This window comes from Mustela nigripes, chromosome X (genome assembly GCF_022355385.1).
Source record: "Mustela nigripes isolate SB6536 chromosome X, MUSNIG.SB6536, whole genome shotgun sequence".
Classification (NCBI taxonomy): domain Eukaryota; kingdom Metazoa; phylum Chordata; class Mammalia; order Carnivora; family Mustelidae; genus Mustela; species Mustela nigripes.
The window spans coordinates 109,008,707-109,032,655 of NC_081575.1; the positions used below are offsets into that span (position 1 = coordinate 109,008,707).

General features: G+C 43.3%; 1 protein-coding gene across 3 annotated transcripts in view; it reads left to right on the forward strand.

Moving 5' to 3' along the window:
- SH3KBP1 (SH3 domain containing kinase binding protein 1) overlaps positions 1-23,949 on the forward strand; it is a 244,058-nt gene that overhangs the window by 154,618 nt on the left and 65,491 nt on the right. For all 3 annotated transcript variants that reach the window (XM_059384727.1, XM_059384726.1, XM_059384728.1), the window contains one exon: positions 5,372-5,466. In XM_059384727.1, the coding sequence (XP_059240710.1) occupies positions 5,372-5,466 (95 nt within the window). The remainder of the gene's footprint in view (positions 1-5,371; positions 5,467-23,949) is intronic.

Genomic DNA, 23,949 nt, shown 5'->3' on the forward strand with positions numbered 1-23,949 from the left:
CGGGCTCTCTGCTCAGCGGGGAGCCTGCTTCCTCCTCTCTCTCTCTGCCTGCTTCTCTGCCTACTTGTGATCTCTGTCTGTCAAATAAATAAATAAAATCTTTAAAAAAAAAAAAAACTACTGGTACATCCAAACTGACAACATGTTTTTATTTTCCAGTAGTGCTGAATTAGGACCCAAATGTCTCAGTGGTAAAGACAAAATCTTACTTTAAATATATCATGAGGACTTAAAGTGGGAGTCTCTGGTTGCCATGTTTGATTGGAGATAGCTGAGTTTCAGTGCCCGTGACTAGAACCATGGAACGTCAGAGGTGGCCAGAACTCGGGCCTAGTCTGGTGTGGTTTTTGGAGCCTCCAGAGCTTCACTGAGATTGTTTCAGGGTCCCAGGTGGGGATGGGCCAGCCCCACTCTCTAATTTAACCAGAGCATCTCTGTTTTTAGTTGTTTTATATTGGAGTTTGGGAATAAGTTGAAGTTTGCTAAAAAAAAGTGCTCTGTGGAAGTTGACCAGACTCTTCTCTCATCCTTCCTTGGCCAGTCTCTCATTTTACACCTAAGGACACTGAAGTCCAAAGCTACAGCGTAGCTGCCTCAGATTTTATGTTCAGGACAGCCCAGCTGGGACTGAGCCTAGTCTTGACAGTCCTGACTCCTGGCCCAGGACACTCTCCTCCTATTTAGCTGTCCCTCAAATTTTCCTCCACTTTGTAGGTATCACTAGGGGATCAAGAAACGTTAAGTGGGAGCTGCCTCAGGTTATGGTGATGCAAAAGGGGACAAGCGTGATGTCAAAACCTGCTTCATGGACAAGGGTAGTTGAGAGTAGCCACTGATACCCATATCTCCTCCTTTTATCTGAAATTGGTGCCTTCCAGATAATTCTTTGTCTAATGCTTCACACATAAAGTCGCATACGTGGTGGGAATGTTTTAAAACTAGGTTATGCTGATGGTCATGTAACTATATACATTTATTAAAACTATTCATAGCATGTAACTAAAATGGGTGAATTTTTTGGTATGAAAATTATATGTCATTAAAGCTGTTTTTAAAAAAAGGGGGAGCAGGGGTATACCTGCCCTCCTTCACTAATAGCGAAACTGGACAGAAAACAAAATGGCCCTGTGAAACACTTTAAAGGCACACTAGTAGTTTTTTATAAATATTTTCTCACTATGTTGGTTATAAATCAATCCCACAGTTATTTACTGATCCCCTGCTATGGGCCAGTTCTTGAGGTAACAAAGGAAGAGATGGGGGGAGAGGGAGTGACACAGGTGCCTAGGAAGGGAATTTCTGAATGGAGGCCGGTTATAGTCAAGAGTTTCGGGACGCCTGGGTGGCTCAGTTGGTTAAGCGGCTGCCTTCGGCTCAGGTCATGATCCCAGCGCCCTGGGATCGAGTCCCACATCAGGCTCCTTGCCCGGCAGGGAGCCTGCTTCTCCCTCTGCCTCTAGCCTGCCACTCTGTCTGCCTGTGCTTGTGCTCTCTCTCTCTCTCTCTAACAAAAAAAAAAAAAAAGAGTTTCGGGGGAGGTAACTGGAGATGTCCTCTTCTACGGAGTTCCTTCTTGTCACAGTACCTTCTGCTTTGAGTGATAAAGACCTATGCAGCCACAAAGTGGCGGTAAGCAGTACAGTTTAATGGAGTCAGGTAACAAGGGACCCGGAGACAGGCCCCCTAACGTTGGTTAATCTGACAGACATCTCAGTGGTGTCAAGACTCAAGAGTCCCCTCCTCTGTGATTTTCCTGGCTTTCCTCTCATGGCACTGCAACAGTGCCAAACACTATACTGTCTTCCAACAAGGACGAGACAGTGTTGAAAGCAAAAAGGCAGGGGCAACTATTTTCCTCACAATCCTTTTTTTAATCAGGGAACAAAATCTAACAGCCTCACTCCCCCTCCCAGCAGATTTCCTCTCACATCTAAGTAGATCACATCGACGATCATTGACAAAGGGAAGTGAGATTAACATTATTTTCCTAGACATATCTCACTTATTTCCACATCCATGGGTGGGGGAGGGGGTTCCCTGTTCCCAAAAAAGTACCTGATTGCAGCAGGGTTATATGAACTGGGAAGAGGATGGGGAATGGCTCCTGTGAACAAATGTCTACCTCACTTAATGAACTTTTTTGATGGAAAGGAATAGAAACAATGCTTCTTTTCCCTTTGTTGACCACAGGTGTCTTACCTTGTTTGTAAAATATTTCCATGACTTCAGTCCAATGAATTATTCTTCAGACTGGGACTCTGCAGGGCAGTTCTTCAGTAATGCTGTATTTACTTCAGTGTTGGAAGTTCTGAGGTTGGATAGTCATATTTCACTAGCACAGTCAGTAGGAAAATTGGTAAAGAGCTGTCATTATCCAATTTAAAGATGCTTGGCTTTTTCCCTCCTTTTAGAATATTTGGCTGATTCAGAATTTGGGAGGTTTGCTATTACTAATTAAAGAGAGATGAAACATAAGTAACTGTGGACCTAAGAATCTTTAGGCAGATTAATATTTTTTAAATTTTATTTTATTTTTTCAGTGTTCCAAGATTCATTGTTTATGCACCACATCCAGTGCTCCATGCAATCCGTGCCCTCCTTAATACCCACCATCAGGCTCACCCATCCCCCCACCCCTCTCTGTTCCAAAACCCTCAGCTTGTTTCTCAGAGTCCATAGTCACTCATGGTTGTCTCCCCTTCCATTTTCCCCCAATTCACTTTTCCTTTCCTTCTCCTAATGTCCTCCATGTTCTTCCTTATGCTTCACAAGTAAGTGAAACCATATGATAATTGACTGTTTCTGCTTCACTTATTTCACTCAGCATAATCTCCTCCAGTCCTACCCATGTTGATATAAAAGTTGGGTATTCATTTTTTCTGATGGAGGCGTAATACTCCATGTATATATGGACCACATCTTCTGTATCCATTCATCTGTTGAAGGGCATCGTGGTTCTTTTTATTTTTTAACTTTTTTAAAAAAAGATTTTATTTATTTTATTTGACAGAGAGAGATCACAAGTAGGCAGAGAGGCAGTCAGAGAGAGAGAGGAGGAGGAGTAAGTAGGCTCCCTGCTGAGCAAAGAGCCCGATGCGGGACTCGATCCCAGGACCCTGAGATCATGACCTGAGCTAAAGGCAGAGGCTTAACCCACTGAGCCACCCAGGCACCCTGGGCATCTTGGTTCTTTCCACAGTTTGGCGACTCTGGCCATTGCTGCTATGAACATTGGGGTACATACATACATTGGGACCCTTCTTTTCACTACATCTATATCTTTGGGGTACATACCCAGTAGTGCAATTGCAGAGTCATAGGGAACCTCTATTTTTAATTTTTTGAGGAATCTCCACACTTTTTCCAAAATGGCTGCACCAACTTGCATTCCTACCAACAGTGTAAGACGGTTCCCCTTTCTCCACATCCTTTCCAACACTTGTTGTTTACCGTCTTGTTGATTTTGACCATTCTAACTGGTAGTAAGGTGGTATCTCAATGTGGTTTTGATTTGAATCTTCGTGATGGCTAATGATGATGAACATTTTTTCATGTGTCTGTTAGCCATTTGTATGTCTTCTTTGGAGAAGTGTCTGTTCATGTCTTCTGCCCATTTTTTGACATGATTATCTGTTTTGTATGTGTTAAGTTTGAGGAGTTCTTTATAGACCTCGCATATGAGCCCTTTATCTGTATTGTCATTTGCAAATATCTTCTCCCATTCCGTAGGTTGCCTCTTTGTTTTGCTGACTGTTTCCTTTGCTGTGCAGAAGCTTTTTTTCTTGATGAAGTCCCAAAAGTTCATTTTTGCTTTTATTTCCTTTAGGCCGATTAATATTGATGGGATTTAAAACCAGTCCCCTTCGGCATGGCTTAATGAGCAAAAGGCATCAGGGGCCCAGAGTACCTAAGATGAAAGGTTTCCAACACTAGGACAGGGCATGTAACTGATATACTCTGTCCATGGGACAGAAAGCAAAACTATTTGCCACAGAAAGTGAGTCCCTCTCTTTCCCAGTCCCCTCTCCCTCCCATCATATCTGAACCAACCCTAGACCACAGTGTGTCTGTATTACAGATCTTTTTATTGCCTTTATTTTATATATCACTCTCTTTGATTGATGTGACATTAACCATAATAAAACCCCCAAAATTCAGTCATATAAATTGTGCTAGGGACCATATAATTAATACTTGCATATATAGCTCTAAGTTATGATCTGTCTGCAGGAACTGCCCTGATCCTTGGGAAATATCTAAGGCCATCTAAAGCCATTAGGATTGTTGACTTAGCTGCAGAATAAAAAATGCCTGTCCCAGTAGATACTAATTCTCTGGAATTTTCCTTTCTACCTTCAATCCCAAGTCATTGAACCCCACTTTTCCAAGTTTTACTTTCCCGGATACCTGACAATGTTTTTGCTCTCTTCTAAACTGGTGCTTTTGCATAAATAGAGAAGATTTAACATCAGATTGGCTTGCTTTTTTTTTTTAAGTTTATTGATTTACTAATGCAATCTCTACACTGAACATGGAGGCTCGAGCTCACAACCCCAAGATCAGGAGCCATATGCTCTTCTGACTGAGTCAGCCTGGCACCGCTAACATCAGATAGACATCAAAAGCATATAATTGATGGCATGTTTGAACTGGTTTTCAGTGTTTCTCTGTCTTTGGGGGACATCCTTGCTAATGACCATCCTCACCTAAATAGTTTCCCCCAGAGAGACCTTGGGCCATATTTGAACAAGTTTGTCTTCCCACTATACACATGTATATAAAGAACATTTAGTGAGTATTTGTTGGCTGTTTGTGGTTGACACATGTTCACATAGAAATATCTGTCTCAGGAGATACACCGTAATGGAGTCTTTGTTTTTTTTTTTTTTATTATTGTTTTGAGTACCTTGGAAGCATTTAACATACACAGATACCTGTTTCTGATTCAGTGAGGTGTGGAAGAAGGCAGTGAGGGCAGAATTTAAGCTTTTTGCTCTTTGTAGATCATGTCTGCTTATACATGCCCCCGAAGAGTATAGAAAATGGTATATAAAATAAAGAGCACATAAAATATACACCTGAGACCAAGGAAATCTTTTTGGTTTTCTGCCTGAGAGACGCAAAGCAGTCAATGGCACTTGATGACATCACATGATTTGTGAAGGGGAAAAAGTGAAGAGAATAAGTAAGCGTGAGCCCCAGATGAGCAATCTTAGGTAGTTTCTTGCAAGTGACCCTTTCTTTATTCAATCCTTTTATCCTCTCTGTTAAGTGTGCTTGTCCCTGAACTTAATGTGGGAGTGGGCATCTTTTCCTGAGTCACCCATTAGAAGAGGCATTGTAAAGGTTGTGTTGTCTTTTCTTCTTACAGCCAAGGATTACTGCAAAGTAATATTTCCATATGAGGCGCAGAATGATGATGAATTGACAATCAAAGAAGGAGATATAGTGACTCTCATCAATAAGGTAAGCAAAGCTTCCCTCCTGCCTTTGAAACGGCGAGCCGCTCAGAGGCATTGACTGGACGGTACAAGCTTTTGTTTTAGGCCTTTAAACATTTGATTTTCATTTCCTGAACTCCTTCCTGAGAAAGACTCTTGCGTCTTTTCTCTTGATCGGGCTAAGCCCGACACATCCAGGTGAGTGAACGAACTTGAAAACCAAATCGGTTCTGTTGGCCTTGGAGCCAGCTGCAGATTGGCACGGCCCGGTGGAAAACTCCATCCCAGAGCGGCTAACCCAGTAGGTGGCCTGCTTGGCTGGAGAGCCCTCCCTGTCCTGAGGTATCCAAAGAGGGGCTTTAAAAATGCAGGTCAGGGACGCCTGGGTGGCTCAGTGGGTTAAAGCCTCTGCCTTCGGCTCAGGTCATGATCTCAGGGTCCTGGGATCGAGTCCCGCATCGGGCTCTCTGCTCAGCAGGGAGCCTGCTTCCCTCTCTCTCTCTCTCTGCCTGCCTCTCCATCTACTTGTGATTTCTCTCTGTCAAATAAATAAATAAAATCTTTAAAAAAAAATGCAGGTCATACCTCACGGGCAGCAAATGTGTAAAGAATGTGTGCTATTCTGATCAAAGACAGGTAGCATGGCTGAGAGAATTTTGCTTGTCTTTTCAATTTTGCTTGATTTTATCATCACTGCAGGCAGAGCTCTATAAACATACAGAGAGCTATAAAAATCTGTGTGAAGTGACACAGCTTAACAGGGCCCGAACCATGTACTGTTTATGCTTTCATGCAATGGTCCTCACCAAGTAGGTGGTTGAAAGATACATTATTTAAATGATTCCTAGAATAGATCACGTTTTGTCTGAGTAACAGGATTCTCATGATGGTCACGTATGGTGAAAAGCTGGCCCATCTTTCAGATGTCTAAGTAGCTTTATTCTGAGGTCCAAGTGAGTGGCAGGGAACACGTGATGTTCTCGGGACAAGCGTGACTTGGGGGCCGTCATGGCTGCCTGTGCTCGTGCAGGGCTGGAAAGCATTGGCAGGGTGGAGAGTGCGGGGAAAGAGGAGAGAGAACAGGCAGGGGTTAGGGTGGGGGGAGTAGGCTCTGGGTCTCGCTCCTGTGGCCATTACAGAGAAGCAGGGGATCACGGGGTTTGCCTACACCCCCTTCCCGCATCCCCAGGTGTGTCCATAAAGTGATGGAATTCCTTTCTGGAATAGCAAACTACTACCAGTGCTGCTGAGAGGCCAAGGACTTGACCATTGTTTTACGTGTAAGCTGTTCTCCCGCATTCATTTTAGCGTATTTCTCCTAAGTGTTTTCCGTGGCAGGAGGAAATCAGAGCCGGGTAAAATGCGGCCTGTCTTGTTCCTTTCTGCCAAGGAGGCAGAGCAGTTCTTCCCTTTCTTTACCACCCTTCCCCGTCAACCTTCAGCCGCGCCTCCTTCAGGTGGCTTCTGCACGGTGCGTTTCCTATTTTGAACCATACCCTGCACGGAACACTCGGAATAAGGAAGTTGCTAAATAGGTGTAAAGCAAATACGAATAGTTCAATAATCAGCACAGATAATTGGTGTTAGTCCTACAGGGAAAGGGGCAGATCACTTTCTCCTGTTGACGAGTGCCCAGAGAGCACAGTAACCCATGCTTTGCAATGGGGGGAGGCACTCTACTGTTTTTGTTTTTCTTTTCATCCAGAGGGGGGCAGCCTCTTTTTAACCAAAAACCAGATGTACCAATAATATTTAATAAGGTTTGGGGAGGGGGGGGGGACCTACCACGGATGGTCTGTTATCTGAATACATCTATTTCTACCTTAATATATTATATTCCTGTCCCTGTCATTTGATTACATATGATGAGAACACATTCATCTTGATGTTTTTGTTCCTACCAGCTTGAGATCCAGTCTGATAAAAAGAATTGAATTTTTCTAAGGAGCTTAGTCAGAAAGAGACTGTCTCCTTGTTCCATCCTCCATGCGCACGGCCGGGGGAAAGGAGCGGACGGCTGTGCCAGGCTTGGTCTCAGTTGTCCGGGAGATCGTGCCAGATGTCCCTGCTTTCGTAGCTTCCTGCAGTTAAGTGCAGTTTAGAAATGGAAGCAGCTTATAGATAATATTATGACAGTTGCAAAACGCGACCTCGTTCTTCTTGCCGTACACTTGGCCTCTTGACTTGGCTTACACCCTGCTCCCGCCCCTCAGGCCGAGAGCGCCTGTGTCATTTTCACCCTTGCTCCCCCTCCGTCAGCCCTACCCACGCTCGTGAGCCCAGCAGCGCCAGAACCTAGCGATTCTGCCGTCCTGTGTCCCTGCCTCTTCATGTCCTTGGGAGAGCCAGGCCCAGGCCAGAGGCTGTACTTCCTTCCTCTCCCGGCTCTCTCCATGGCACCTGTTCCAGAGGAGAACGCTGGGGCGGTCAGGGGCGGAGGGATGCTGGCACCCCAGCCCCCTCGTTTTATCATCTCCTAATGGTGCTTTGCTCGTGGGACCCCTCTGCTCCAGTGAAAGTCTTTAGCAACTTTCCTCTCCTTTATTGTCAAATCCAACTCGATTCTCCTGGCACCCATTTGCCCAGGCGCTCTGGCCTCAGTCTGGCTTTTCTGGTCTTGGTCCACATCACTGTTCTACAGCAAGCTCTCCTGGGATGTCCCCAACCTGCTCATGCATCCTCCCTAACTTGACCCCGGCCGTGTTCCTGCTGCCCAGGATGCCCTCTGTCAACCCACGTAGCTGGTTTTTCAATAGCTAATAATACAGCCAGTCTTAACTCATGCTGCATTATGTACCTGGGCCCATTTTTTAGCTTGTTACTTTAGAATGTCCCCTGTGCACTATCAGTTTTGTTTTTATTGTTCTTTTATATGGTCTGTGAAATCGGGTCTCTTGATATCCTGTCCTTCTGCCGGTTTTGACTTTTATTCCCCCAAAATATCTGCCACCCTTGACCTAACGTTCCACTTGGTTGGAAGCATTTTAAAATGACAAGCGCCTTGTAGGCTACCTGCTCAGAGAAACCAGGGTTTGAATCCCAGCAACACCATTTATGGCTGTGTGTCACTGGGCATTTCACTTAACCCCTCTGAGCCTCAGTTTCCTCAGCCAGAAGGCAGACCTCACAGGGCTGCTGTGAGGATTTGCTAAGGTGCTGCGTATACATAGATCGTCACTTCAACTTTGGTTGCTCTTTCTCTGACCTTGGAAATGGGGAAGGAAGGGCTCTTGTGATTGGGCCCAGTTTGCTGCTGGAGCAGGAACCCCGTGTTTTGGGGGGGGGGGGGCGGTAACAGTGGTGGAAGACTTGCCTGAAAATAGCTCAGAATTCACAAGGGGTGAGATTTCAGCAAGAATTTGGAGAAAAAATATGCCGTTAAGTATTTTACTTGCTGAAAAGTGGGGGGAAATGGACTCTGAGTCTGTCATACCCTGCTGACGTTATAGAAAATTCTTACATCTTCCTCAGAGTTAAAGAATCACTTATAAATTCATTTAGATGAATGTGTGCTGTTGATACTGTAAAGAGAAGAGCTTCGCTTTGATTTGTTTAATGTGTATTTTGATATGCTGCTTTATTATGTGTATGAGTTGAGATGAAAGACCTGAATCATTATTGTCTAAATTCAACTTCTTTGGCTGGAGAGGTTTTCAATTTACCCCAAATTCCATTGGTGTTTTTGTTTCAGAGTTAGCTAAGGTGGTTTCCCTTTGTCCTGTTTTTCTGGGCTGTGGCAGGAGTCACAGGGCAGGCATTGCCCTCGTTTTTAGCCCTAGATTGTCATTTCGTGTAGCTTTCTAGAAAATGAGTCAGACACCCTTAGCGGGTGCCTGTAAGCCCTCCACGGTTCCTGAAATAATGTGCAAAGACCTGAACTATTTGTGTGTGTCCCTGGAAACTAGGATGAAATGTGGCAACCCAAATGGTTTGTTTTTTAGTTTATTTATAAAGAATTCTTGTGGATTTGGGAACATTTCCATTTGCACAGAACACACCTGTGTTTAGCTTTTATTTCCAGTCACTCAAAAATAGCTCCTTCATCTGTGTTCCTGCCGCCCCCATCCCTGCCTTCGTGATTTGTGCTCAGAGCATGGTTGAAAGGGTTCAGAAGCCTCTGGGTCTGGTTTCCAATGAAGGTCTGCTTTCCCTAAAGAAAGGCTGAGAGCAGCCTGGTGCAGGCCAGGCTGGGGTTCAGCTATAACGGTGGCCACCTCCGGGCTCTCCTTGCTCAGACCGCTGCCACCTGGGGGTAAGCGAGCCCAGCTGTGGAGAGGGCTGATGTTCCTGACCTTGGCCGACAGTCTCTTGGCCTCAGCCCCCCTAACCTGGAAGGAAGGGCTTCCCATGTGAGCCCTTTGTAAACAAGGATCTTTAAGTGTATATTTCTTATTAAAAAGCTCCCCTGGGCGCCTGGGTGGCTCAGTGGGTTAAAGCCTCTGCCTTCGGCTCAGGTCATGATCCCAGGGTCCTGGGATCGAGACCCGCATTGGGCTCTCTGCTCAGCTGGGAGCCTGCTTCCTCCTCTCTCTTTGCCTGCTTCTCTGCCTACTTGTGATCTCTGTCTGTTAAATAAATAAATAAAAATCTTAAAAAAAAAAAAAAAAAAAAAGCTCCCCTGAGTAGCTGTGTCTTTGACCCCTAACAAAGCAGACACTCCCCGCCCTCATTTCTTCATGGGTATAAGCCTATTTGAGACCATGAAAGTAAACACTATGAAAGATAATATTATTGATAAAAACCATGGAGCATGGAGATGGAAGGAGGGGGAGGAAACTGATAGATGTGCCCTAGAGAAAGAAGGAAGCCAGAAGATTAGATAAAGGTAGAAATAGAAGAAAAAATACAAAGTGGGGTGCCTGGGTGGCATAGGTGGTTAAGCGTCAGCCTTCAGCTGGGGTCATGATCCCGGGGTGCCAGGACCGAGTCCCACCTAGGACTCCCTGCTCAGCTGGGAATCTGCTTCTCCCTCTGCCTCTCCCCTCCCCCCCCCCCCCCCCTTTGCTCTCACTTGCTCTCTCTCTCTCTCTCTCTCTCTCAAATGAATAAATTAAAAATCTTTTCAAGAAGAGAAAAAAATATGAGGTGAGAGTCTCACCTTTTCCTCAGGATATTTCAAACCAGGGACCGTTCAGTATTTGGAGCTGGACCTGCTGTGAGGGCGGAGTTAGGGCTGCAGCTTCCTTCATCTCTACACTCCTCCTTTCTAGACAACTCTTGAGCACCTCAGTTAATAATGGGTCAGTTTATGTGCGCGACCGCGGCTTCCCAGTGCAGGACGCTTCCAGGGTAGCTGGCAGCAGCAGCCCAGGGCCCCTCATCGCCATTCCTTTCCCTCATGGTGGCCCTGGAAGTTAGGTGGGACCACGGGTGTCCTGTGTAGACCACGGGGAAGGACCAGAGGCCTAGAGCGCAGGAGTGACTTTCCCAGGGTCTCCAACCATGCCAGGGGCAGAACTAGGGCGGGGTTGTGGGGCCTGAGCTGCCTTGTGGGGCTGTCAGATGCTCTTAGAAGGTGGGGCTCAGCTTCGACATTTACTTTTCTGATGGGATAGAAAGTGGTAAATTGCAAATAACCAAAAAGAGAATTAGGGAAGAACTCTAGGACACTTCCCTTCTCTTCCAAAGGATCCTCATCTCTATTCCATATTTCTTCCAAGCTGATAATGTTTCCAAATGTTGAAGACTTACCAAGTGAAACCTGAAACAGATAAAATCTTTAAAAGTCAAAAAAAAAAAAAGAAGAAGAAGAAGAAGAAGGTGGGGCTCAGCCGCTCCCAGAGGCGACTTATCTACTCACAGAGTCACCCTCTGTTGCTGGATATCTAGGGCAAGTGCCTATCAAATTTGCTTTCTGCCTTAAAGATGTGATCATTATTTAATCAAGGAAATGGTATTACCATGCCATCACCCCGTCTGCTTGCATGTTGGTGGTATCCATGTTTGTGATCGCTTTGGGTCAGATCATCCGCGACTTTCTGATTCCACTGTCCCCTCCACAGAAATGAAATGCTCATCAGTGCAGAGGAGATGATGGGCTCAGCTCAGGGCTAATATTGGTTCTTTCCGTGCCTGAAGCTCTCTTCTCCCCCTTCCTTCTGCTTTCTTCCGTGCCGGCTGATCTTGCCTTCCTCTTTCTTCCTGCTGGGTACCACTTAGTTTTCTGGTTGCTTTTAGCATGAAGAATGAATGAAAGGAAAGAAGGAAGGAAGAGAAGGGGAAGCGGGAGAGAGGGAGGAAGGAGGGGAGAGAGGAAGAGGCAGGTGGGAGTCCTGAGCTCCTTCTTAAGTCATCCTGTGATTATGTGTTCCTTTGTTTGTTCTAATGTTTATTTTCCCTTCCTGCCTCCCTCTGATTAATTCATTAATTGGAACACTTATTCACGAGAGAAATGTCTTCACACTCCCTTGCTTCCCGCCCCATAGGAAGTAAGGATGTTTCCTCAAAGAGAAGAGGTTTTAGGAATCTCAAGAAAGGTTCTCAGGCTGGTGTAAGAAAGCCCATCAGCTAAATAGATTGCTGGCCTTGACCCCTTCTCTCTGCACTGCTGAAGCTTTTAGCAGAGCTAAAATGCTAGGATTAAGTGTGGTTTCAAGGGTGAGGAGTAAATTAGCAGGTGTCACCCTGAAAATGATGACACACTGACAGACCCATTAGAAGGACATGTTTCATGAGTGAATGAAGAAGTTAAGCATAGGGCCGGGATCATCTGGGCTTACACACATCTGAAGAACGCCAGTGTTCACCAAATGCGTCTTTTGTGTCATAGGACGTATTTTTTGTGGTATTTATGTGTTAGACTGCATATGTCCTTCCTAGAGTCAGAAGCCACAATATATCTCCTCCTCAGAGCATTAGAAATCCCAAGGAATACCGTTCGCTTCTGTTTTGTCTTCCTCTTTAAAGTAACCAGAACACTGGAACCGTTGCGAAGAATCCTGATACCGTAAGTACGTTGGATCAAAACTCTTCCTCACTGTGCTCATTTAAAAATTTTTAAATTAGATTAAATTTAAATTTTTTTTTTAATTAGATGAGGTTGGTAAACGTAGGACTTGATGTGGTAGAAATTTTCTCTTTTGTTTACCAGGAGACGGACAAAACAGTACCATCCCCAAATTCTGACGGCCATGATGCCAGATTTTTGATAGAGGAGTTTGCCATTGATGAGACTCCCCAGCTTTTTATGCCCCCGCAAGTGATGCCGAACTGTTGAAAGGGACCCTGCGTTTGTTCAGCCTGACAGTCACCCCCCGTCCAGAGCGGCAGGAAGTTAGTAATCCGTGCAACACCGCCACGGGATCCTTTTCTCCTGCAACACACAGAAAAACCTGCAGGTGTCTCAGCGAATTAGAGAAACTCTTTCTGTTTTCCATGGCCAACCTTTCTGTTTGTATTACTCAGAGAGGGCCATTGTGAGAATTAAATGAGATGTTGTGGCTCAAAGGGCTTTAGAAACGTAAAAGTTGAATTCTCATTAGTGCTCTGAGAAGTTATTATGGGAAGAAGAAAAAAACAAACGCCCAGTGACTGGAAGTTTTTACTTCACGTACTGAACTGTCCTGAAATTCAGTTTAGCACTTGCCCTGAAATTCCCTTTTATTATCTATTTTTTGACTTTTCTTAGGAAAGAAGTAATTTATTATAGTTCTATAACCTCTGTCTTATGGAAGTATCACAAAGCTCTTTACGTTCACATTTACATTTTACTAAAATATGCTTTTCTGAGACAGAAAGTAGCATGGGATGTACTTTTAGATAGTATTTTAAAATTATATGAGTAATACCTACTCTAGAGAAAAAGTGAGAAGGAAAACAGATAAATAGATAAATACCAGGAAAAGTCGAAATCACCTCACCACCTTCGGTACCTCTCAGTATCTGAGCTGTAGTCTTCCAAGTGTTTTACACACAGAGACACACACAAATTTCAGCTCAAAAGAAAATAAGATCATATACACACACATTATTTTGTAACCCTCTTTTTTCCAAACATATCATGCCTGTCTTCGGCAGCATGGTTAAATAGTTCCTTAGAGTCCTGCTGTACAAAGTATTGCAGTTCTCTTTTATGTTTGTTTCTAGATTTTCCTTATTTTAGACCATGTTGCATGTGGTCATCACTTTGTAAACTCTTGCCCATGTAATTGGTTCTACCACTTTCTACTACTTGTATAACCTTGGGAAGATTGCTCAGTTTCTCTGTGCCTCAGTTTCCACATCTGTGAAGTGGGGTTGATGGTAGTACTTACCTCCTCGCATTGCAAAGATTAAATGAGTTAAAGGAGGTGAAGCACTTAGCATGCCTTGCTCAGAGTGAGTACTGTAAAAATGGTAATAGTTGTTATTATTTCTTGATGATAAGTAGCTAACTGTAATGCTGCCTCAGTTCCTTTTAAATATATTTGAGGGATGTTATGAAAGATTATGCCAATTTAGCCTCCCCAGCAGTGTGTGCGAATATGTTTTCCTATCCTTGCCATCCTTGGATATTATCATTCTTTCTAATCTCTGCTAATCTGATAGGTGTTTGCATTTTTAAAAATGATTACTCAAGTTGAAAATCTTGTGTGTCATTTTCCAATTGATTTTTATAAAAATACCTTATATTTATGACATTAACCTGTCATCTTTCACATTATAAGTGTTTTTTCTTAGTTTATGACTCAGAGAGATATTTAAGAAAAACATCATTAAAAATAAATACCTTTTAAACTTAAATTTCCTCCATTTTCTAGTTAACTAGATAATGTAGTACAATTCATCCTTGTAAGAATAGTTTTACTTCAGGCTTTTATATTTCAGTCCTAGTTGGAAAGGGTAGCTGGCTATTAAGTACATTCCTTTTCTGCCTTCCTCAGGGCTTTAGGAGGTTCTATTTAAAGCTTCTGTCCTTACAAGCATTTTTTTTTTTACAATGGCATTCAGAGAGCCCCTGAGGTTCTGCATGGATATATATAAGGAGCCTCATATTCTAGATCAGAGCTTAGCCAACTTTTTCTGAAAAGGGCCAGAGAGTAAATATTTTAGGCTTGATGGTCTTTGTTGCAACTATGCAAAAGCAAGTCATAGAAGCAAATGAATGGGCATGGCTGAGTTCCAATAAAACTTTATTTATAGACACTTAAATTTGAATTTTGTGTGATTTCACATTCCTTGAAATATTCTTCTTTGGTTTTTTAAAACCATTTAAAAATGTATAAACTATTCTCAGTGGGATGAACAGAAATAGGTAGCAAGCCAGATTTGGTCCATGGGCTATAGTTTGCTGGCCCCCAAGATAGAATGTTTAGAAACAGACCCAAAAAATATAGCCGATTAATTTTCAACAAAGGTGCAAGGAGAATTTAAGAAAGAAAGGGTAGTCTTTTTAGAAGTGGTACTGGCACCATTGGAAATCCATAAACAAAACAAAAACAAAAATACCTTAACCTAAACTTAACACATCCTACAAAAATTAACTCAGAATGGATTGAGTAGATCTACATGTGAAATAGTTCTACTAAAATGTAACATAGATCTACATGTAAAACCAAAACCACAGAATGTTATTTATGAAAACATTGGAGAAAGAGTTGTTAGACATGACACCAAAGGCACAGTCTTTGAAAGAAAATACTGCTAAATCGAACTTCGGCAAAATTAAGAACTCATTCTCTGCAATGCTACTGTTAAGAGAATATTGATTGGTCTGTTTTTCTTATAAGGCGATTTGAGACTAAATAATTGCCTGATAAGTAATTGCATGAATTTCAAGGACATTGGTTTTGTCCTCAGTCTTCCTGGGAATATTCTTTATAACATAAGACCACAGATCTCCCTTATCAGAGCCTTTTCCCCCAAGGTGGCAAACAGATGTAACCACACGCTACCAGTCAGGCTTGGGCTCAGCTGAGCAGCCTGAGGGCCTAGATTTGACCTGGGAATTGTATTTTTTCACTCATTGCACATGGCCTATAAGCCAAATTCACAGAGTAGAGAGAAAAAGACCCCCAAACAAATTTTTATGCCAAGGAATAAGTTTTCCTTTGAAAACTCAAATATAGATATGTCTGGTGAAGAATGGAAATGGAACGTAGGCATTTAGGAATTTATGAATAGTTGCTACAGCTGGCTTGGATGGATGATCTTGATGTTCATAATGGCCATGGGCATGCCCTTTACCTCATATTCCTTCCTGGTCCTTATCTGTGAAATGAAGATACTCCCTGGCCTTCATCCATAACAGCTTTCTTTGTTACCTCTTAGAGGTAGGGCAAGAGCTAAGAAAATCTCTTAAAACATAATATAAGCTGCTTTATAAATGTCAGTGTCTCTGGCAATGAAGCAAAATGATTTTTGATTATATCTACTACCCTTTTAATGGAAGAAAAACATGTGTCAAGATGGAGAATCAATACAGTTTTCTAAACATAAATGCAAATGAACACTCAGCTATAGGATGAACATCCTTGAGAGGTAGACTGTGTTACTAGCCACGTGCTTTGGATGAGCCAAAAGTATCATTAGAAACAGCTTTCCAGGGGCTCCTGGGTGGCTCAGAGGGTTAGGCCGCTGCCTTCAGCTCAGGTCATGATCCCAGGGTCCTGGGATCATGCCCCACATTGGGCTTTCTGCTCGGCAGGAAGCCTGCTTTCCTTCCTCTCTGCCTGCCTCTCTGCCTACTTGTGATCTCTGTCTGTCAAATAAATAAATAAAATCTTAAAAAAAAAAAAAGAAACAGCTTTCAAAATTTAGCATAAAACGGGCACCTGGGTGGCTCAATCAGTAAAGTGTCCGACTCTTGGTTTTGGCTCGGGTCATGATCTCAGGGTCCTGAGACTGAGCCTCCCGGCGGGGTCCGTGCTCATCAGGGAGTCTGCTTAAAGATTCTTTCCCTCTGCCCCTCCCCCTACCTGTGCATATGCATGCTCCCTCTCTTCCTCAAATAAATAACTCTTTTTAAAAAATTAGCATTAAATTGTCATCTCAATGTAAATGACTTAACAAGTAGAAAACGGAAAATTTCTATGGAAAAAGACTTGCATAATTTTGCATCCTTGATTATGTTTAAATAGACCCCCCAAAATGTAAAAGTGCTTCCTTAATGAGTTGCATTTTATGTATGACTTGTTCACGTGCCTTTATGTGTTAATGGCACATGTCATGCTTAAAGCCCAATCATAAGTACAAAGGAAAGGTCCTCTCTGCAAATATCTCCTTTTCACATCATTACTAATTTTTGAAGTTGATTTATGAGAGTAGAAGTTCTTTCATTCTGATATTAGAAAAAAGGCTAAAAGCACAAGTATTTCCTGAAACTTAAGATTGTATAGCCTGCAAATAAAATAATGAACTCGGTAAGCTGTTCTTTTATATTTGTCTCTGCGCAACCTCAATGGCCATGCCCCACAATTCCAGGAGATGCCCAGTATAAATGGTGACCCTGGAGTTGGACCAGTATGGAAGTATCTTTTGGGTGCCGTTCTCTGAAGAAGCTTCAGATAGAAGCATCTTTTTCTAAGAGGGAAACGGGCTGTGAGTAATGAGGCCTCCGGGGCTTCCACGGCGGCTTGTCCGCGGTTAAAATCCCTTCAGGCCTCCCTCATCCCTGCCTGCTGCCTGCCTCTCATAATGTCTGTGGAAGTTCTGTTCTCTTTCCGGGGACCCGAGATTTGAGGTCAGCTTTTTGCTCAGTTCTTAGTGACATCTAGACTCAAAGTTTACTTCCGTGGCAAATCCTAACCCATGTGCTATAAGCGGGTTATGGGCATATAAGGTGGTGAGTCCCTCAGCTCTCCAGGTGGATGGAAAGGGCCTTAGGTAGCCCGAAACCCACTCTGGGTTGATGGCCTTCAACGGTGTTTGGCTTCCAGTGATATGTCATGAACATATTATCATTATATATGTGTGCCATTATCTGAAAAAAGTTGGATGGCACTGACTTACTGCATGTATTTAAATTTTCCATATAACGATGTTTAATACTGACTCTACTTTTCCTTAGGGAACATTCAACCTTCCCTGTTAGAGAAAGGTGCATACGACTAGCAGAGGAGACTCTAGGATAATTAAAAACTCTCTTACACCTTTTCATTTAGAAATTCTTTCTCTAGGACTTCTTTTGGGAATTAGACCTTGAAATAGCTCAGACTTTTAAAGATAGAGCTTCAAGTTCTATTAAACCTAGAAAAAAAATAAATTCTAATTAAAGAAACAGTCTTTTTAAGCAAACATAACTTCTGGTTATAGCCATGATGGAGTCAAAGGTGTGAGACTTACCCTCCTGCCAAAGACAACTTTTAAATTGGACAAAATACATGAACCCACTGTTTTTAGGCACTGGGTAATACACAGCGTGGGGATGTAATCCTTGAGAAAAGGATTTCACATCAACCCTGGCTTTCTTCTAAATTGCAGCAGAGCCCAGTGGAGCCCCAACAGAAAGCAGAAGACTCATCAGATAGAGGAAACAGGTTGTAATTCAGGGATGCCAAGGTGGCTGGACTTTTCAGGCCAATGAATTGCTGAGGAGCGAACTGTACAAAGGAAGAACTCCAGAAAGCTATATATAGGAGTCCCTCGAGTCTTGCCCAATACTAAGCCATGCATCAACAGGGCAAGACTCCACCAGACCTGGAAGAAAATAAGCCTGGGGCATGGGTGGGCTGTGAGCTGAGGTAATATCCCAGAAGTCACCAGGGATGGGAGATGTTGGAGTTCCAGCCAAGCACGGTCGGAAAACTTTGCTGAATGCACCTAGCATCTTACTGGGAATCCAGAAGGGGCAGTCGAGGGAACAGTGCTCCCCTAACCTACCCTATAGCCTAACAAAGCTTTAAGCCACGCCTTGACAGGTCAAGCTGATCCATGAGCCACTTGCTTGCTGTTAACAAAACTCAATGCTCTTATAAGGAAGACCTCAAAATCCAGTCTCAACAGTGTAGCATGCACAGTTGTTGAAAATATACAATCACAAAGTATGTACAAAGAAGCAGGAAAATGTGAGGTACAGTGTGGGTGCCTTACAGACACGGAGGCATTTCTGCATACTTTTCAAGTATCTATCTGCACTTCCATTCATATCGGCATGACCGAGCGGAGCCTTGATTACTGCTCCTTGTGTTCTTCATCCACTTTCTCATTGCCAGTTATGTAATATGTACAGTGACAGAAGCAGAAGGTAATGTTGCAAAAGCCGCTAAGTTCTTGCCCAATAAAAAGTCAGGATTTTTTACAAGTTAGATAAACTCTTTCAGGTCATGAGCTCCCAGGGTCACGAAACCGTGAATGACTCCCTAAGCTTTGATGATCCTAGGATGTTGACATTTGGAATGTGACATTTTTTTTTCCTTTAATTTCTTTCATCAGTGTTTTTGTAGTTTTTGTGGTAGAGGTCTTTTACCTCCTTGGTTAAGTTTATTCCTAAGTATTTTATTATTTTTGGTATAACTGTGAGTGGGATTCTTCTCTTAATTTCTTTTTTTGGTACTTCATTGTTAGTGTATAGAAATGCAACAGATTTCTGTATATTGTGTCCTGCAGCCTTACTGAATTCATTTATCAGTTTGAGTAGTTTTTGGTGGAGTCTTCAGGGTTTTCCATATAGAGTCTCATGCCATCTGCAAATAGTGGAAGTTTGACTATGGCTAGGACCTCCACTACTGTGTTGAGTAGAAGTGGGGACAGTGGACATCCCTGTCTTGTTCCTGACCTTAGGGGAAAATGCTGTCAGGTTTTTCCCCACTAAGGATGGTGTTAGCTGTGGATTTTTCATATAAGGCCTTCATTATGATGAGGTATATTCCCTCTAGACCTATTTGTCAAGAGTTTTTATCATGAATGGGTGTTGTACTTTGTCAGATGCTTTTTCTGCATCTGTTGAGGTGATTGTTTGGTTTTTAACCTTTCTCTTGTTAATGTGATGTAGCACATTGATTTGTGACTATCAAACCATCCTGGCAATCCAGGTATAAATCCCACTTAATCGTGGTGAATGATTTTTTAATGTACTGTTGGATTTGGTTTGTTGATATTTTGTTGAGCATTTTTTTTTAATTTTCATTTTATTTTTTCAGTATTTGAAGATTTATTGTTTGTGCACCACAGCCAGTGCTCCATGCAATCCATACCCTCCTTAATACCTACCACCAGGCTCACCCAACTCCCCACCTCCCTCCCCTCCCAAACCCCCAGTTTGTTTCTCAGAGGCCACAGCCTCTCACGGCTCGTCTCCCCCTCCGATTTCCCTCAGCTCCCTTCTCCTCTCATTGTTGCATGTATGTTCATCAGGGATATTGGCCTATAGTTCTCTTTTTTTTGTAGTGTCTTACCTGGTTTTAGTGTCAAGGCAATGCTGGTCTGATAGAATGAATTTGGAAGTTTCCTTCCTCTTCTATTTTTTGGAATAGTTTGAGAAGAATAGATATTAACTCTGCTTTAAGTGTTTGGTAGAATTCCCCTGTGAGACCATCTGGTCCTGACTTTAGTTTGTTGGGAATTTTTTGATGACTGATTGAATTTCATTGCTGGTAATCAGTCTGTTCAAATTTTCTGTTTCTTCCTGATTCAGTTTTGGGAGGTTATGTCTCTGGGAATTTGTCCATTTCCTCTAGGTTGTCCAATTTGTTGGCTTATAATTTTTCATAATATTCTCTGATAGTTTTTTGTATTTCTGTGGCGTCAGTTGTTATTTCTTTTCCTTCATTTCCAGTTTTATTTATTCAAATGCTGTCTCTTTTTCTTGATGAGTCTGGCTAAAGATTTATCCCTTTTGTTTATCTTTTCAAATAACCAGCTCCTGGTTCCATCGATCTGTTCTATTGGTTTTTTTAGTCTGGAATGTGACATTTCCATGAGTGAATTCATCTCTGGGCTGTCTCCTTGGCTTCTCTCACGAACTGTGGTCTGCCAGGCACTTCTGACATTGAGGTAGACAGTAGTCTTCTTTTTCCCCTCTTACCTCATAAACCATGATGTTGATAAGCCTGCTTTAATAACTGACTGACGTGGATGTTGGAAGTTCTGAGCAGAAATCCCAGCCATGCAGAATAATTGCATCTCTTGGGGAGGTGTTAACAAGCAGAGGCAAAGCTGAGTGCTCCTGGGCTCTGGCTTCTATGGATCTTTCTCTCAAGGGCCCCCCTGAAGCTCCACGCGGAAGACGTTCATTAGTAAATATTAAACACTGCTTTCTCTATAGCTGGTGGGATGCTGAGGGTGTAAGACCCCTTCGGGACACTCTGAGGCTCACTTAACAGCCACACTGAAAGTGTTCAGCACTCAGTTTCTCCTGGAGCTATATCTCAGTCATCAGAGAAGGCCATGAAAAAGTTTTTTCAGCCATGCTGGGTAACTTCTGGGAAATTGGGAATTTCTGGGGAATGTGGGGACAGCTGACCACCAAGAGAAGTGACTGAGCAAAGTGCTTTTCTTTTCATTTGGACCAGCGGATGAAACCATTTTAATCTTTCCATTGTTTGGTTTGATATGTCCATTTGTAAGCTATGCATTCCCTTCTGAACTCGAATATTTGGTGCACTTACCATGTCTGAGAAAATGTGCCCTACATTTTGGAGGTACCTTTTAAGTTGTTTCCACAATTAGGGTGCCTGGGTGGCTCAGTGGGTTAAGCCTCTGCCTTCGGCTCAGGTCATGATCTCAGGGTCCTGGGATCGAGCCCCACATCGGGCTCTCTGCTCATTGCGGAGCCTGCTTCCCTCTCTTTCTATGCTTCCCTCTCAGCCTGCTTGTGATCTCTCTCTCTCTCTCTCTCTGTCAAATAAATAAATAAATAAAATGTTTTTTAAAAAAAGTTTTTTCCACAATTATAAACAAATAATTAATGTGGTACAGACCAACAGGTAAGCCAGATCATATAGATGAAGCTTTCTTTTTTTATGTGACTTTTTTTTTTTAGTAATCTCTACACCCAACGTGGGGCTTGGACTCAAGACCCTGAGATCAAGAGTCAAATGCTCTACCCACTGAGCCAGCCAGGCCCCCTTAAATGAAGCTTTCTTGTGTAGCTAATCTATACCTGCCTCTTCCTCATTCAACTGAACCTCACTTCTGATGTTTGAAAATTGAGAGAAGTAGATCCATAGTCTGGGGGAAGATTGGGCCATCCACCATTTCATCCATTCAGACATTTATTCAGAACTGATATTTGCTAGGCAATGTTCTAGGTATTTGATGGCTGCAAAGGTTATAAAGATAAGATCCTTGTTTTCAAAAAACTTACCATTTTTGAGAATCTTGCTACTCAGAGTTGGTCCATGGACCAGCAGTATATGCATCACCCAGAAACCTGTTAGAAATGCTAAATCCCAGACCCGTTCTAGACCTGTTGAACCCAAATTAGCATTTTCACAAGATCCCCGAGTGGATAGTATGTGCATTAAAGTTTGAGAAGCCCTGTCCAAATCAGTGAATGTCAACCTGCATATTGGAAGGACCTGGAGAACCTCTAAAAAGTGCCAATTTCCTGTCCCACCCTCTAGAAATTGTGCTCGAATTGGTGTGGGGGGTAGCCCAGGCATTGGGAATTTTAAAAATTCCCCCGGTGATTCTAAATGTGTAGCTAACGTTGAGAAACCCTAAACTGTTAGGTTGCTTTGCATTCTCGACAAAAGGGAGTCCAGGACGAGGTTGTAGCTCATTGTTTTAACCAATTTACAAGTCAGGTGGCAAGTTTGTCTTTTCTCAACATCTGTAGTGCCAAGACTTAGATGCAGATACACCAGAGCTCACTAGTGACTTTTGGCCAACAAGTTGTCCATCAGGGAGCGGCCATGAGCCAGCCCTTGCTGTGGTAACGGTGGGAAGTGCTCGAATACTTCAGCCACGTTCCGCAGGGGCTCCTGTGGCAGGATCAGGTGGACGAAGGCAGGACATTGGGGTGTGGGCAACTTCTCCCTCCTCAGATGCGCCCTGGGGCCTTGGTATCCCTCACCTCATCCTTCTTCCAAGTATGTCAGCTGCAGCCACTGATGGTTTCACCCAAGGCTGGTGACAAATGTGTGTGAGCTTAATTCAGAAGCTTTCATGGCCACATTGTCCCTCAGGCTCCCTGGGACCAGTCCGTAGAATTGCTGTAATGCTGATAACCACCAACGGTCATATCGCTCTTTACACCTCACCAAGATTTTCTTGTGTGTCAAGAAACCGAGACCCAGAGTTTTTATAACTAGTGGAGCACTCCAGTCTCAGCTGGCCCTGGTTTGCTGTTTTTCCCCTCTCCCTGAGATCGCTCCGGTAACCTGACAGAGCTCAGAGTGTAGAGGTCGGGGTACAGCAGAGCTAAGGCTCTGTTTATTCATTCCTTCAAAGGAAAAACATCATTTGTTTTTTATAAGGAAAATTGCATATTTTACTCAAATACCTGCCTGGTGATGAGGCATAGAGAAACCATTTTGGGAACTTGGTCATAGACGAGTGAACATTCTCTGTCAGAAATACTGATCTTTCCACACTCGAGGTTCTTGATAGAGTCCAGGTCTACATTCCTCTGCTTTCATGCCAGTAGAGCTTATTTCTAATCGTTGTTGTTCTGGAAACTTTCATCTACATGCTGACCTCTCACTCTTTCCCACTGCAAACTCCTGCCTCATTCAGAAGCCACCTCCTCGACTGCCTATACTGTCCTGTCCTCATCGTTGGAATCTCGTAGTCTGCTAGGGTGATCATCATCTTGGGCTGTATCTGTGGTACTGCTGTGATTATTGATAGTGTCCCAGGTTTGAAAAGACTGTAAACAGTCACCCTCACATTTTCCAGTATCTTGGCCGCACTGCCTCTCTCCTCACTGGTCGGCTGCTCTCTCATTGTCCTGCTTTTGCGCGCCTCCCACCATCCTCCTTGGGGACATCCACTCCACCCTGCTGACGTTCTGGCCTCACAAATCACTGACCACCTGTCCCTCCATTCTGCTCCTGCCACTTGCGGATGCCATCTTGCCTCACACCTCATATCACTGTTCAGTAGAGTTGGGAGTCCCCTGGGAGTCAGGCACGGCCTCCATCCTAAGTGCCAGTTTTTGAGTGTTCTCTTCCAAGACCCCGACTTCCCTCTCTCTCTCTTTTCTTCCTTCATGCTCCACGATCCTGCCTTTGACCTTTCTCATTGCTTTGGCTCACCCCTCATTCCCTCTTCCAGCTACCTGGTTTTTCTCGGACCCTCTTGTTTTTAAATCCGACCGGGCACTCCTGCCGGTGTTTCTGCTCCATAGTGATTCACTGTCCGCCTCTCACACTAGGCTCTGAGCTCTGGAACCCTGTTAAGGACTTTGTAATTTTCTCTTTTTTTTTGGAACTTGCTTATCTCATCCACGAGCCTTGTATTTGTCCTCTTAACCAATCAGAACGGTAAGACAGGTTGTGTTCTACCTTCACGCTTTCCCTGTGTTACCTTGAAGTACACAATGATTAGTACTGTTAATGTTTTCCTTAAGAAGCCAAGGAGAGATGAGCCATCCAAGCCATTCTCCACTGATGGGAAGTGTAATAAATATGTCCTATGCCCTATTTTG